A 15,664-nucleotide genomic window follows, 5' to 3' on the forward strand; every position below is an offset into this window, starting at 1 on the left:
TGTGGGTCAGATGAGGCCAGATGAGGTGCATGCTGGGCACTCTGAATTCCTCATTTCTATGGTAGCTACAAGCCACGGAAAGTTGCATAGCAAAAGTCCTGTTGCCCAGACAGTTGTAACTCTGGTGCTAAGCCTCTGAAGTTTGGGAGGCTGGGATTGTGTAAGCTGTGATTCAGCAGAACCCAGCAACTACAGGCACATTAAAATGAAGGAATGGAATTCATTACAAAACAAAAGCATTTTTGCATTTAAAATTATGAGAGATAAAACCAGTGCTTTTTATGTTTACAGGAGGTGCTACATTATGTTTAGAAGGAATTGTGTTATATTCTCAACAGCTATTAAAATATATGAAGTATATGCTTTAATATGAAGACTTTTTTTTAATATAATATCAACTTGCAGGAAGAAAGGGGGAGGTTCCCCCCCTGCTGAGATGCTTCTGGGCTCCCCAAAGTGGCTTAAAACAGTTCTGTAACTTCAGTCTTGTTGCTGTTACAGTTATTAATACATGTTTTATTACTGCTTCCAAAAACCATGTTATATTTTGGTTTTAACAGTAGTTGTTTCTAATATTAATCTTATTTAGAAACCAGTTTTAATTCCTTTCCTATTTTATACTTGTGGCTAATTCCTTGTTAATTAGCCTTCATTTATTTTAATAATGGGATATGTAAATACGTATATAGACTTTATATCCTCACTCCCCCTTTCTCTCATGTATTTTAGTTATTTTCAATGACATAGTGTAATGAAACCACCTTTGCTAATGTAATACCCTCAGCAGTGTCAGGCTAACATAGGGGGTAAACAAAACCAGTTTTCTTTACACTCCAACACATGGAATGTATGGGTAACAAAGGGAAAGAATCCCCTTGCACACTGAGAAGGAAGCAGCAGGGTACAGCAGAGAACTGTGCCTGTTTCATCTGAACTTAAGCCCCAAACCAGCAAATGTCGGATACTCTGAATTTTGCCCGTGTATTCGGGGGCTTATGTACAGTGCATAACGCTAAGCATGTAACCAAGTCCTTGCTGTATCAGCGCCAGATATTCAGGGTTTAAAGTTGCTATATTATACTTGAACTTGCTGAAGACAGAAAAATAGGGGCTTTGTAGTAAGTGCTGCTGAGCACCTTCTTTTAGCTCAAAGCCATTTAAAAGGCATCAGGCTACCAGTGCGCGTTGTACCACAAAGAGCTGCCGGAGTGGGAAGCATTTGGTCGCATCATTTCTCTAATGTGAGAGTTTCTCCAGGCTTAGATAGCTCCACTGTCCTGTCACTTACAGGAGGAAACTGGAAACTGCTCTGTGTGTGTGTGTGTGTGTGTGTAAGTAACAGGAGCGTGTGTGTAAAGAATTCTGTACCTTTTCTCTGTCATTTAATTGCTCATGTATTTTTGTTTGACAAGTGCACCAGTTATTTATAGCTCCCAAGGAGGCCTAGCAGTGCATTTCTTTGTTAAGATCCTTTGGCTTACAGTACAAATAAATGAAGTTTTAAGCAAGCTCTGTATTTTGATAGTTTCCTTTTAAATGCAAGATTTTGTGTCTCTGTGTGTCAGGGGGTGATGAGTCTGGTTGGGATGGAGTTTTGTATTGGTGATGATAGTGTGTGTATACAAAGTATGTCTGCATTGAGCATACAATTTCACTGTAGCAAGAGACCATTATATTGGATATGTTACTGAAAGAGACAAATCCATACCTGTAACTTGCCTCAAAGTGCTAATGTGTCGTGCTACAACTCCAGTTCCGTTATGGTGGCCATAGATCAGAACCTGATCTCAAAGGAAACCAAAGTTTCACCTTTTTAACATTTTTCCATTACGGTTTGCCCCCTGGAGGACTTGGCCATTTAGCACCATTTCCCTTCCCTTCTTCTGGTATTAAATCTTAAGTTTTGATACTGTTGTATGGTCACTGCTGCAATCTCCTTGGTTGTGCCACAACATCTCTGTGTGACAGAAGCTCATGAGGTGTCTGTTCAGCCAAACCAGTTGCCAGCCTGGTGATGAAATTGATTCCTCACTTGCTCATTGTTTGGTATGTTGGGCTCAGCCATGCTTGCTTCAAAGTCAGGAATAAAACTCCCATTGATACAAGAAAAGGTAAAGGCAGCTGTAAAACAACAGTTCTCTGTCCAGTGCCGCTCTGTCCGTGCGTACTTGTGTGATGTTTTGGTTACATGCTCCATGATCAGTCTGGTCGGTGATGTCCTGATCCAAGGTTTTTCACTTGCAAGCATGGCTGCAGTCAGTTTTGCTGTGGGCACGAGGCACAGTTTTTGTGAGATAGGGGCTCTGCAGAAGTACCCCAGGCACAACAGCAAACAGGATGGGCACTTCCCTGCTGCTGCTGAGCTCTGATTTTCCCTGTCCCCACTTCTGGGTTTGTTACATCAGTCTAAGTCGCAGTGGCTGCAGCTCTCCTCTTGGAACAAACACTTAGGTTCACCGAGGCAATGCCTTGGAGCTCAGTTACCCACAGCTGAGGGACATGGATACTGGAATCATTTCCTTCTTCTGTGCCCTCACTACTGCACACACATCGGTGGCCATGGTTTGGACTCCAGAATACATCATGGAGCATTGACTCAAAACAAAGCTCGGCTGTCATTTTACATTCATCCCATAACTAGGTTCCTAGTAGAGGTAACTTCTCTGCGCGTTCTGTGACATTCAGAGCTGCGAATAAAGTACAACTAACTTAAGAAAAATGGGAGACTTTTAATACTGTGATAAATCTTGACACGTTACCAGCTTCAGCACAAACTGTCAATCATTTGATTTCAAATAATTTCCTTCCCACTGCTTCAAGAAGAGATTCCTCTCCCAAGAATGTAACCATAAAGAAGCCAATTGTCAGAGAATGTTCTGCTCCTCTCCTTTAGATACAAACATGATGCCATTAAGGGGACACCACCTACCCCCTCAGAGGTGGTATGGCACAGTTCCATGGGCTGTCCCCAGCAGAGGCTTGACTGTTCTCCCACTGTGCTTATGAGGGCAGTGCACATCTACACTGGGATCCATGCAGAGCACAGGCTTCCACTGGCATGAGATAAGGAATTGCTGTTTGTGCTTCAAAAGAAATAGCAATGTTTGGAAATGTTGCTTTCATCTCTGCTCAGACTAAAAACCAAACTGTCAACACTTCCTTTGAAATGAAAATGAAAATTGAGACAAAACACCAAGATGAGAATGGCCATTTAAGATTAACAAAGCACTTGGTTGTATTTGCTTTTGAAGTAAGATGTTTTGTTTTGATTTCTACATTTCTATAACTAAATGATAATTGCTTTTATTTGAAAATACAGTATAGTCCAACAATGTGTAATGGTGTCTTAGAACTAACCCATGTTGGTCGTACTGAAATAATGATGCTGAAATGACACAGCCCTTTTTCTAAAGAATAAAGTGGCATCAGTTGACCTCTTCTTGCAGAAATGTCATTCCCAAACCTTTCTGGAAGTGGTTAATTCCCTGCTGTGGTGGTTAGACCAGTGCAAGGCAGGTGCCCTTGCAGAGTACACACCTTTAAACAAAGCTCTACCACCTCTTCACTCAGAGCTGTTAGAGGGCAGCTTGTTTTGAATATTGGCTTCCTCACACCTGGGGCTCCAGCAGGGAAAACTAAGTCTGGTTTTAATCTGAATGATCCTGCAGTTTGTCAAGCAGTTGACATGAAGCTTTCTGTCTTGCAGATGCACGGGAGGAAGGTGTGAGAAAACAGCTTGGGAAGGAAACTGCAAACCTGGTTTGCTATGGGCTCAGATTGATGCAAGAAAACATGTGGGGACTTGACTTGAGCTGGACTCGTGTTGTACATGTGACCTGGGCCTGCTCTCTTTGAAAAGTCTCAAAGTGTCTTTCAGAGCCTTGAAAACAAATATAAAATGTAAACCTGAGTAAGGCTTTGTGTAAGGTCAGTGCAAGAATTAAAACTCACTCTGGATTGTCAGACAGTTTCTCCTCATTCTTTAGTTAAATGTTCAAACCCACCACATCTCCTCTCCAAAAAAGGTGATTGTTTTCACTGTTGATTCTCAGTAAATACTCTACCAGCGGCATTAGGAACTGACACCAAATGAAATCATACTCTCTGTGCATGTTATTACAAGGTGTGCCAAATACCTCACAAAAAAGTAATTATCATTCCTGTTTCATTAATGAAGAAACACAGGATGACTGCCTAACCCATTGCTGGAGATCACACATCAATGAAGATGCCTATGAGCTTTTTTGTATTCTAGGGTTGTATTTAAATGTTTCTCCTTTGAAAGTGGAAGGAAAAGATCATTTGCTGTGAACTGAAATATGATTCAGTTAGTTAAGGGGATGTGAGTTTCAAAATATGCAAACCTCCCCCAAGCTGAGCTCTATCCTGAAATGCATGTGAAATAATCCTTGTTACCACAAAAATACACAAGTCATTCATGCACTTTCTTTGCTTTATTTCCATAGAAATAATTATGGGGTTTATTTTGTTCCTGCTCCAGAGGATGTGGTTCTTGTTTCCTCAGAAACAGGTAGACATTATTTGTGTATCTCTAAACATTTTCCCTGAAACAAAAACTAAACGAAAGACAACAACACACCCAAACAGTGTTTTCATTAAATCTACCTCTGTCATTGAATTCCCAGGACCTCTTCATGTTCAGTGTTTGTCTCGCCCCTCCCCCCTCCCAAATTAATGCAATTTAAAATGTCTTTCCTATAGAAAACAAAAAGCTTTCAGAGGTCTGTTATTTGGTCTTTTTTCCTCTAATAGGAAGAGGAAGAGAGAGAGGGGGCTCGAAAATGGAAGGTGCTCTTACTGCTCCTCATGTGCTAGTAGGGCAGGAGAACAGAAGAACAGAATGTGGCTTTAGTGTGTATTTTTTTAAGTTGGGAAATGACATTTTTAATAATGAAAGGTTCCTGTCTCCCTGAAATACTTTTTCAGTGCAAACAGAGAGTGGCTGGTAGATGCATGTGCACATTCTTTATCAGTGACCAGTATAAAAAAGAAGACATCAAAAAAAGAGAAGGAAATACGAGTTTCTGGTGTGTCAGTGCCCACATGGATGTGAAGGCACATCAAACTAAAACTGATCAGAAGCATTGCTTTCCGCAGTCTGCTACTACATGCAAAACAGTCATATTATTGTCCTTTGGTTTTAATGATTGTCAGTGCTTTGTCATTTGAATTAAAAGGTATTTGTAACCAGCACATTAACATTTTGTCCCTCCCAGAAGTTTTGCCTTTGGCTGGCTAATAAGGAAGCCAGCATGAGCCCACGGCAGGCAAGGCTTGAATTAAGCTTATGGCTGAGTGGTAGATGTAACCCAGTTGTTTCTTATGCATCACTCATGTACCTGTGTGAACTATAAAATGCTGTCATCTTTTAGATGTAGAAAAGATTTGCCACCTGGTCTGACTAGATGGGAAGAATTAGAAAAGCTTCTCAGCAATGAAAAGTCAATGTTAACATACAGTTGGTTCACTTCTTGTGGGTTCTGCCAAAATATGAAAAAAGATCTTCCTTCAGCCCCAATGTAGCACAGTGATAATTTATTTGATGTATGACAGCTGTGTGATAAATGCTACTCTTCAGAAAATAAAAGTTCACTTTTAATAAGAAATAAAAGGGTTGGAATGAAACCAGAGGCATTTTGTACCAGGTGAATCCTGTAGAAACTGCCCTGCTAGCTGATATCTCACGTTTAGAGACCAGCCGTGTCCTCCAGTGGCTTTACCCACCCTTGGAGCAGGGTCTGTGTGACTGAGCAGTGCCAGAGAAATGTGGAACTTGTCAATAGCAAAGGTGCAGAAAGTCAGAGGGCTGCAAGCACACACACTGCACTATGCAGCATTAGCATCAAACCTCACCTGCAACTTGCTGAGTGCAAAGAAGTGGCTCTAAAGCACTTAATGAATCGGTTGAGCTTCTTTTATGAGATTACAAACTGTGGCTTTAGTTTTCTATTTCTCCATATAATGTAGCACAAGAATTTAGAGAGTGTTATTTCTTATTTCTTTCTCCTTTAACTTGCCTTTTTAGTGAAAAAATGCTTTGTTGTCCCAGTTTTCAGTTGTAACTCCAGGTATCGTATAAACAACTGCATTTGTTTTTTCTGTTTTAAAGGAACAGGCTAACAATACAACTTTTCAAATTGGGAAGTATGAGCTTTCTTTAGTTGGTGTTAGTGACACCTGTAAATGGAATGGGATATTGTTAAGGATGATTGAATTTGCTGTCCTAGGGTTTTTAGTGTGGGATGTGTAAGTGTAGTGGACATGAATATGCATGTTTCTGCCTCTCTAAGCTTGTTTTGGCTGGTGGGCTTCTTTAAGACCAGTCATGCTGGGAAATGCACTTCCTCAGGAGGAACTGAAAATTAAGAACATGTGATCAGCTCTGAGAATTATTATAAAGAGCAAGCTGGGTTGGGATATCCCCTTGCTGCCAGGGAAATGGGATCAGCTGGGCTGTAGAAGTCATAGAAGAGAAGCTCTGCTCCTCTGTTTTACTGAGGGTTGCAAAGGTAAGCTAGTATTTTTGTTACTTCAAATGGACTTTGATACCTCTTTTAAAACAATGAAGTGGACTTCAAGGAAAAAGGTGTAGACTAACCTGGTAGTCTGAATTGCACTGCCCTTTTCAATTGCTGGTTTATCTGCATACAGGCTTCAGTGCTTCTGTTTTCAGCCCAGTATACACTGCCTGTTTTGAAAGCCTGTCCCGTCCTCTTCCATCTCTTCTCACAACACAGCTTTTTTTCTATGTTAAAGAGATTTTTCACTTGCTCTCCATGCAGAGTGTTACTGTCTCATTATAAAAGCAGAGTAGTGTAGTTTCAGTTAAGAGAAATGTCTGTTACTGTAAAGGTACACAGCAGCTAAATTCAGCAGGGTTTTAATGCCATCTCATGCACAAGAGTTTGCTGGGTTTTGTTTTGTTCCTTCCTTACAGGTTTGGGCAAGTTGTACCTTTGCCTCTCTCCCATAATGTCAGTTTGTTAACTCATGCTGATGCTTTTCCCTCTTGTTGACCCACAGAGAGGCTGGAGGAGGTTCATTAGCTCCTCTCTGCCTGACCACAGCCCTCCCAGAGAACACAGAAATTTCCTTCTAAAATCTGCTTATTGTAACAAAGGTTTCCATAATAGTATGAAACAAACATTTTGTATGGGCATCTGTAGGTATGAAACCTTAAATATCCCTAATAGGATCTTGTAGGCCTCAAACTGTCAGAGACTGGAAAGAGTCTTCATTTTTATAAGACACACATTTTCTTAAATACAAATTCTTCCCTGTGAGGGTGCTGAGGCGCTGGCACAGGGTGCCCAGAGAAGCTGTGGCTGCCCCATCCCTGGCAGTGCTCAAGGCCAGGTTGGATGGGGCTTGGAGCAAGCTGCTCTGGTGGAAGGTGCCCTGCCCATGGCAGGGGGTTGGAACTGGTAAGGTGTCTTCCAGCCTAAACCATTCTATGATTCTATGGAAAGTCAGTGTTTCTATGTGATGCAGTTGACAGTGAAGACCATTACTTGCACAACTTCTAGATTATCTCCTGCATGATAAAATCAACACCAGGGGTCAAAGAAAGCAGCTCGCAGCACAGGACTGCTTGCTATGGGTGCCAAGTCAGTCTCTTAGCTATTTGGGATGGTCCACAAACTGTGTCACTGACATTAGGCAGCATTTCTAAGAAACATAGCCATGTTGGAGGTACTCTGTTGTCAAGGTGGCACTTAGAGAGTGTAGTACAGCTGCTGATACCAGTATCTCTTTGTTCGCTCCCCTGCAGTGGTAGGGCTGAGCCAGTTTCTGTTGTGCACAGTTGACCACTCTTGCCTTCCATCAGCCCTGTGCTCTGCCAGGCCAGCCCCAGCCCTGAGCGCAGCGGGATGTGCCCGCAGGGGAGCACGGACACCTCTGGGCACAGGCCTCGGGAGGAGACCGGGACACGATCCAGGGCTGTATCGGCATTTTACCTAATAGTGAAGCACCGCAGATGTGCCAGCTCACATATGCCTGGAGTAACAGTTGGCACCGATATCTGGCTACGTTATTTACAACTTCGTTTTGTGTGTTAAATCAGCATTTCCATCTCCTTCCAGGAACAGCCACCGCATGTCCCTCAAGCCCTACTGGAGCGTGTGGGGTGGACAAGATACATGTGCTCGGCCGGCTTCTGCTTACTCGCTTTGTGCCGGGCTCCCCGCATCCCGCTGAGGTGGTGACAAGAAGAGGCTGCTTGGACTTCACCTCCTCTTCGCCAGGAGGGCACAGGGTGGTAGAAGGGCTCATCCCCTGAACATAGGTACGGAGCGCAGCTGGGGGGCTTGAAGAGCGAGAGCTAGGAAAAGTGAAGAAGGGGAAAAAGAAGCTCGTTCTTGACAGTAAAAGGGAATCAGGCGTTATCTGCGCGCTGGATTTGAGGGTGGGGTAGAGCCGCCGCCTCAGCCTGAGGCGGGAGGAGGAGGAGGAAGGCGCGGGATCTTCCTGAGGGGCCGCCGCCCGCCCGACAGGCGGGACCGCTTTGCCGCCCCCTTCATCCAGGACCCGCGAGGCTGGGCCGGCGTAAGGAGGTCGGGAGCCACCAGGCCGAGGAGGGGAAGGAGGGACGAGGGGCGGAGAACGCGGGAGCGGCATCTGGCGCCCGCCCAACGGAGCCGCCCTCGGCTCCTCACGCCCGGTTCCTCCCTCGGAGCCGCCCCGCGGCCCCGCCCCCCCGCGCGCCCCCGCCCCCCCGGCGAGAGGGAGGGAGGGCTGTCGGGGCCGCGCACGGGGACGGCCCGGGCGCCATGTTGGAGCGTTGCTGAGCCCGGGGTCTCTGTGTGCGCGGCGGCTGCAGCCCGGTTCTTGCGCGGGGCGGGGGGGGGGGGCTGGAGGAGGGGAGCAGCGCGCAGCGGGGGGGAGACACCCAGGCGGATCATGGACATCGAGAGGCTGCAGGAGGCTCTGAAAGGTGGTGCCGGGGTTTGCGGGGGGTGGGGGGAGCCGTGTCCCCACGCTGAGGGAGGCAGGGGCTGCTCGCTGCCCCGACCCTCCTGTGGGCAGGGAGCCGCAGCTCCCCTCCACCGGCGGACGAGGGTCGGGGTGCCCTTGCTGTGGGGAAGGGGCTGCTCGCGTAGGAGGGAACCGGGTCCCGCAGAGCGGGGAGAGGCCTGGGGGGCTCCCGGTGGGGCAGGGGAGCGGTGAACCCCTGTTCCGCGCTGCCCTGGTGCTCTCTTCGGGGTCGCTCTGGACTGCGTGAGGGGCAGCAGCGCAGGGAGGTTGGTGACCCCAGCGGCTCTCCCCCTCCTGCAGGCCCGGGGCTCCTCTCGGCTGCTGCCCTCTTGGCCCCCGCAAGCCTGCCTGCCTGCCTTCCGTCCCCGGCCCTCGCCCCGACCTGCTCTTCTCCTGCCTCCCCAGCCCGCCTCTGTGCTAGCTTGCCTTATTGGATGCAGCCTGAGGACACCAGCCTCTTTCTCTGTTGTAGCTGCTCAGAAGAAGTTGCAAATCAACTTTTGCTAGTCAGACGCATGTTTCTCCACATGACAATATTAAGTGTTTTACAAGGCTGGGGATCTGGTGGAGCTCTTGGAAACAGCTGAAGTATTGTGAAAGCATGGAAATAATTTCGTGGGAACTGTACTGATCGCTTAGATAACTATTTTTAATTTCTGTTCTATTTTCTTTTACCATTCTTTTGTGTCATTCTCATACCAACAGATTTTGAGAAGAGAGGGAAGAAGGAAGTGTGTCCAGTACTGGATCAGTTTCTTTGTCATGTTGCTAAGACTGGAGAGACAATGTAAGTGTGACTCTTGGCAATCTTCAGTTGTACCTTAGAAGACTTCTGCATTCTAAGTCAATGGGATGCTACCTGGGTTCTCTTTTTGCCTGTATATGGCTTCCCTGAGCTGAACAAGCTTGCCTTAGTTCCCATTTAATTTTGGACGGAGTAGTTTTGTTTGCTAGTAGCTATATCTGACAGGGCTTGCAAAGCTTTGTTCAGGGGGCTCTCTCAGGTCTTCTTGTCTGTCTCAGTACAAGAAGCCTGTTGCGCTTTGTACATTTTATGTGACATCTGGGGGTTTTTAAGTGGAAAGTTTAGCTCACTGTGGTAGTGTCTGTTGTATACTGTTGCGGTACCTGTTGTATACAGTATCTAATAGCATTATTTACATAAAGATACGAATGCCTTAGATTATTTCTTTCCAGGCTTTGTACACCACGCTGTGTGGTGATTGCATCTAAGTGCTTCTGATGAGGAGGGGACAGCCAGTAGGTGCGTTCTGCAGAGGAGATCTGTGGGAACTTCTCTGTGTTTGCGTAGTCTTCCGTTTTCCAGCTCGCAGGGGTTTCGCTTTTCCCGGGCTTCCTTTCGCAGCTCACGCTGGCGGGTTCCCGTCCGGAGGTGCGCGGTGGCTGGAAGCAGCCGTGCTCCTTGTCAGGGATGAGCGGTGGTGCTGCGCTGGGTGACTTCCTTGGTGGATCACTATTTGGCAGGAAGGGGAAAGGCTTGCCTGGGTGCGTTGCTATAGAGTTGCTCACTTTCTGGCTCCCAGGCTGTCTCCTTGTTTTCGAGGCCTAGTGCCAGACTACAGGCTTCTGCAGGAGATATGTGCTTTTACCAGTGTTTTGTTAGCAACCAGTGACTGCAGGGGCTTTGTTTGGGTTTTTGGAATCCCTCTGACTTGTGAGAGGTTTGTAGCTGTGGTTTTTCTTTTTATTAATCTTTCTGCAGCTTGGTGGTAGTGCTTGAATTAATGGTTTTGAAAGAAAAACAAGTTCTGAAATGTACTTTGCTCTTTGAAGAGAAGGCATTGGCTCAGCAGAAACACATAGTGTTTAATATTTTGATGTACTTATTTTAGAATGGGCCCACTACAATGCATTTTTGCTGTATAATATGTTTAAAGTATTTTCCTTGTTCTAGAATATTTCTTCAGGCTATTTATATTGTTCTTGCCACTATTACATGTGTTTCAAAGTAATGTAAAAAAGTGATTGTATAGGGGCAGGTTCTTGGGAAGATGAGAAACTTGGAGAATGAACAGACTCCTGACTTTTTTTTCCATTTGGGAAATCTAGATTATTATCATCATTTATTGGTTATTACAAACTAATGCTTAAACCTAAACTGGCAGCTCTTACATGGAACCTCATGCAGACCCTGGTTGCCTACATTGCCATGGTTTTCTTTGGCTTTTTTTTCCCCCCAAGTCTGTGACTTGGAAAGAACGCTCTTCTTCAGTGTTCTTGAACCTTTCTATTGTATTACATAGTTTAAGAACTGATTGCTTTGGAATGAGAAGATGAAATCTCAAATAATACCTTGTAGAGACTTTTCTTAGGTTTTTTTATGAAGTTCACAGCTCAGTTTCTCAAAATTATGCTGAAGTCGGGGGTTGTGCAAACACAGATGGTTTGCAGACTTATTTATTGGAAAACAATGGATCATACTCAGTCACAGCCTGTTCCTAAAGTAACAAACAAAAAGTACCCATTTGAGGACTAAGGCAAATAAGGCCAAGTGGGATGTGAAGTATTTTTTGCTTTGAGTTGTTGCTGTTTCTAGCAGTTATGCAGTGTTTTTCAGCTTTTGAACTTAGTTAATGACAAATGCTGATTTTTGTTTGTTTATTTTGAAGATGATCTACTACAGTTCATGTGTTAAATGTAGATTGTTCTCCCTCCTCCTCCTCATTTCTTCTGCACATAGTTGCAGCAGGTCTTGTAAGCAATTAGTAAACTTAGTTTGAAATGGTGTAATGGAGTAAATTGACTTTTAAGGTTCTCATCTAAGCATGACCATGGCATTCTTAAGTTGCTTAACAGATTGAAAGCAGAGGCTCATCTGAGGCTGTTGGGTACCTCCCTGCCCCCATTTCTTTCAGTGTGCTTATTCATCCGAGTGAGTTATGAACAGGTAGATGCAGGTTTAGGTTAGGCTGTAATTTTACTAGTATTTATTTCTCTTGGCAGCAGTCTTGGCTAATGCAGCTTTTGTGTAACTATTTCACTGGGGCTTGTTGAACTGTTTATGTAGCTGTTCGGTAACCAAGTGTAGGGAGCTGCTCACAGTTGAAACTAACTTTCTCTTTGGCAGTGCTTGTTTTTAACAAGGTTCAGTTCATTGATCCAGCTTGATTTGTCCCTGTAAGCTGGTATGTCAAAGCCCAGTGTAGCTGCAGAGGTGGTGTAGGGGAGGAACAAAGGGTTAGAGTTGTATGAGCCAGCCCTGTGACTATGATAAGGCTCTTCAGAGTGTGTCTTTATTGTAATTAGAAGTCTTCTTCATTTACAAGGAAGGTCTGGAATAAAAATGTTGCTAAATTTGGTTATATTATGAGCATAAATGTAATCGTGTTATCAGTACATTGCAGTAAGAGCCTGATCATGCAATCACATGTGTTAACTTCGTCTATTTGAAGTTTAAACTATCTTGTAAAAAGTTAACCATTCACTTAATGGTTTGCAAGATTATCGCTGTGTTTGCAAGAGCCAGTCTAAACTTCCCTTATTATCGGTGAACAGAAGCACAAGTTTGATTGATTGGCTACTTCCAAGTGTTTTTGTTTCTGGACAGTTGCTATGGTAAGACTTAGCCTTAGGTGAAATACAGAGTTTATGGTTCAACCTCTTTTAATGTTGTGTTGAGTCTTACGACTTTCACAAGTGATGTACTACTTAAGTGACTTGATGTTTTACTAAGAAGCTAACATGGAATTTCATTAGTGAGACCAGGTGTAGTTAGGGAAAATTGTTATCATCTCCTTTTCTCTAGTTTGTGAAAGATCGGTGTGACCTTGTAAAGTGGAGAGATATAAAAATTGTTAGTCTTATTACTTCACAGGGGCTGAAAGACCTTTTTAAAATAGGGTATGTTTTTGTCTTTTTTTTGCATAAGAAATCCACTTACCTATTTTTTTCTGAAGTAGAAGTGGCTTTAAGAGACAGTACAGAAGTCATAACACTGCAGCACTAGAGGTGAAATGCAAAAGAATTACAGGATATGAGTATCACTTATCAATTGTGATCTTGTATTTAAAATCTATTTTCTCTTATCTGTTAGGAAATTCTGTTGGATTTAAAATCACTCTGCCCTTTCAATAGCAAAAATGTTTCTAAACCAGTTATTTAGGTACTGCACCAAGAAAATACAATTTATTGGACTAGAAGGTAAAATGATAATTTTTCTTTGGTTCTAAAGCTGAAAATAAAACTTTGTGTGTGTTAGAAGTAAAAAAAAAACGTATGTCAATTTTTTCTGTGCTTCCCTCACTCCTGCCCTGGGGCTGGCTATCTATAAAGCACAGTTTTGATGGTGTACTATAGTGGCAAGTGTAATATAGATGCTTACTGACAATGAAGGAGTCGAGAAATAAGTAGTGGAGTACAAAAATCTGGACAAATACAGTTTATAGGCGGAAGTGATTAGCTGTAAAATAGTTCTAGGTTTAAGTAGGAAACAGTGCCCTGGCCAGGATGTAATGTAGTTCTACCAGTTCTTGCCCTGAATGCAGTATAAACAGCCATTAAAATACATTTTGTTTTTATTTCTTTTAGTAGTCGGATTCTTTCCTCAGAGTTTCCCTGGAAGATTTGAAATACTAATTTGTGCCTAATCTAAGCCTGAAGACAGAAGTTGTCTTTTTGCTGCCTTCCTTGAGGACCAACTTAAATGCTTTTCTGTGTAGTTTCTTGAGTCAAGTTTAATACATGTCATTATAAAGCAAGTGTAATACCTATAGCATCATCATGTCTCTGAGCAACATTGTCTGTAACTGGTAGCAGTTACAACCACAAAGGCTGCTGTGTTGGACGAATGGTCCACTGAGTCTGCAGCTACTCAGCTTAGCTACAGAGATGCTATGGGAGGTGGTGCTGTATGTCTTCCTTCAGTTAAGTGCCCACAGGCCTGTCAGGTAGATCAGGGACAGTTGTTGGTAAATTATATAGTTGTAAATGTGAGTTATGTAACTTAACGTAACCAAAGATAATGTCAAGAAGTACTTTTAACCCTTTGGTACTGTTTCATGTACCCTATGTACCAATGAACTTTTTTTTTAACTGAATTTTTTTTAACATTTGTTTGGATTAACTTAGCTTTTATATTATTTTGTTACAGCAATGAAATAATTTGTCAGCTGGAGGAAAGATGTGAGGAGAGATATCTTAGCAATGAACAAGAATGAGGATATGTTCCTGTTCTTGGCTTTAGTGTTTTAATGGTATATTCTTGTCTCCTGTATAGTAGTTTCCTTATGTCACAAATAGGCAGTAGTTTTGTTGCTTGCCATGTATGCTAGTATTTTTTTGACTAGTTTGAAAACTTTGTTCTGATTTGGAGGCACATCATTCTTTGGAGTTCTGCAGAACTATTGGGGGAATTAATTCCATAGGATTTTTTAAAAAGCCTCTAAATCCTCAAGTTGCTGCAAGAAGCAGGATAATACTTGATGAAGCAGTCTGTGCCCTTGTTAGTGTAGGCCTCTTCCACTTCCATGTTCTAAGTGAAGCAAGAGATGTGAGTAAACTTCCTTGCATTGTTTCCTGCTATTATTCCTCACTAACTGCATTTACTAAGCAGCTGGAATTATTCCCCACTAATTCCCATTCCACTGACACTGTGTTTTCTGTCTCATAATCCTCTGATGTCTCCAGAGGACAGGAGACATTTGAAAAGCCTACTGATACTGATGTATTGTCAAAGATGGTTTAGCTTCCTTGCTCTTTTTACTGATATTACAAAAAAAAAAAAAAGAAAGATCAAATGTACAGTTGTAGTACTCAAGGAGAGTTAGTTGTGATACAGGTGAGATCATTTGCTACTTTAGGAAACATGCACTGTCGTAGTGTTTCATTTTAAATGCTGCCACTTCATATCTGTTGGGAGTGGGGTTTACAGTGTAAAGGTCAAGCTTTAACTGCCATCATAAAATATGCATCATGAACCGGTCCTAATAAACTTTAGTCTCTCTCTAGAATATCCATGTAAAGAAAGACAAAAGGCCAGCTTCTCATAGAAATGATAACTTTTCAGTGTCATTGGGCTATTTTAACTGCAAATGTAATGTATGCACATGCAGACTTGCAGTAGTAAGTACATTTCTTCCCTGCTATATAGTCTGATCTTACAAGCATGCTCCCTGCTAGTCTTTCTGCAGACAGCTCACTGTTACTTTGCACAGAAAACCACCCTGCCACTTATTTCATGGCAGTTGGTACAGCTGCATGTGCTTCTGATTATGAACTTCGATAGTATTCTGTTGGCATCCTAATAGTCTTTAAGCTCAGTTCTCCTGCATTGTTCAATTGGATTTCTTCTCGTCCTCAGAATTTCTCTCGGTTCTTACCTTTAGCTCTTAGTGATGTTTCTTCAAAGCTGTGATGGCTGCTTCAGTATCTTTTCCAGTGGGCCTCAAGCTTCCTATTCCATGGTGGCCTTGCTTGTGGCTGTTTCATTTGAAGTACTTTCCCAGACATCTGGGGGATATTCCACTCTTTATTACACTTTACAACAGCAAGGATGTTTTTATGTTTTGACCTTGTAATTGATGAGCCTTGGTACTTCTTCTGTCTGCAGATTTTAGAAAGGTTCATGTTCAGTGGTGTATGCTGGGGTGAAGGAACAAGGTACGTGCAAAAGGGAGGATAGAAGCAGTCTGGTTTTCTTGGGGGTGAT

General features: G+C 43.2%; 1 protein-coding gene across 2 annotated transcripts in view; it reads left to right on the forward strand.

The window, feature by feature from the left end:
* The window catches only part of PPP4R2 (protein phosphatase 4 regulatory subunit 2), a 66,974-nt gene that overhangs the window by 27,401 nt on the left and 23,909 nt on the right, over positions 1–15,664 (forward strand). Inside the window, exons 2-3 of one of the 2 annotated variants that reach the window (XM_061362109.1) lie at positions 8,907–8,956; positions 9,703–9,784. In XM_061362109.1, coding sequence (XP_061218093.1) covers positions 8,923–8,956; positions 9,703–9,784 — 116 coding nt within the window. In that variant the 5' untranslated portion in view covers positions 8,907–8,922. Of the gene's footprint in view, positions 1–8,802; positions 8,957–9,702; positions 9,785–15,664 lie in introns of those variants that run through there. The other variant, XM_061362108.1, reaches the window with a different exon arrangement.

Source organism: Neopsephotus bourkii, unplaced genomic scaffold, assembly GCF_033783945.1.
Source record: "Neopsephotus bourkii isolate Nb327-2 ecotype Australia unplaced genomic scaffold, CSIRO-AGI_Nbou_v1 NB_1080, whole genome shotgun sequence".
Lineage (NCBI taxonomy): Eukaryota > Metazoa > Chordata > Aves > Psittaciformes > Psittacidae > Neopsephotus > Neopsephotus bourkii.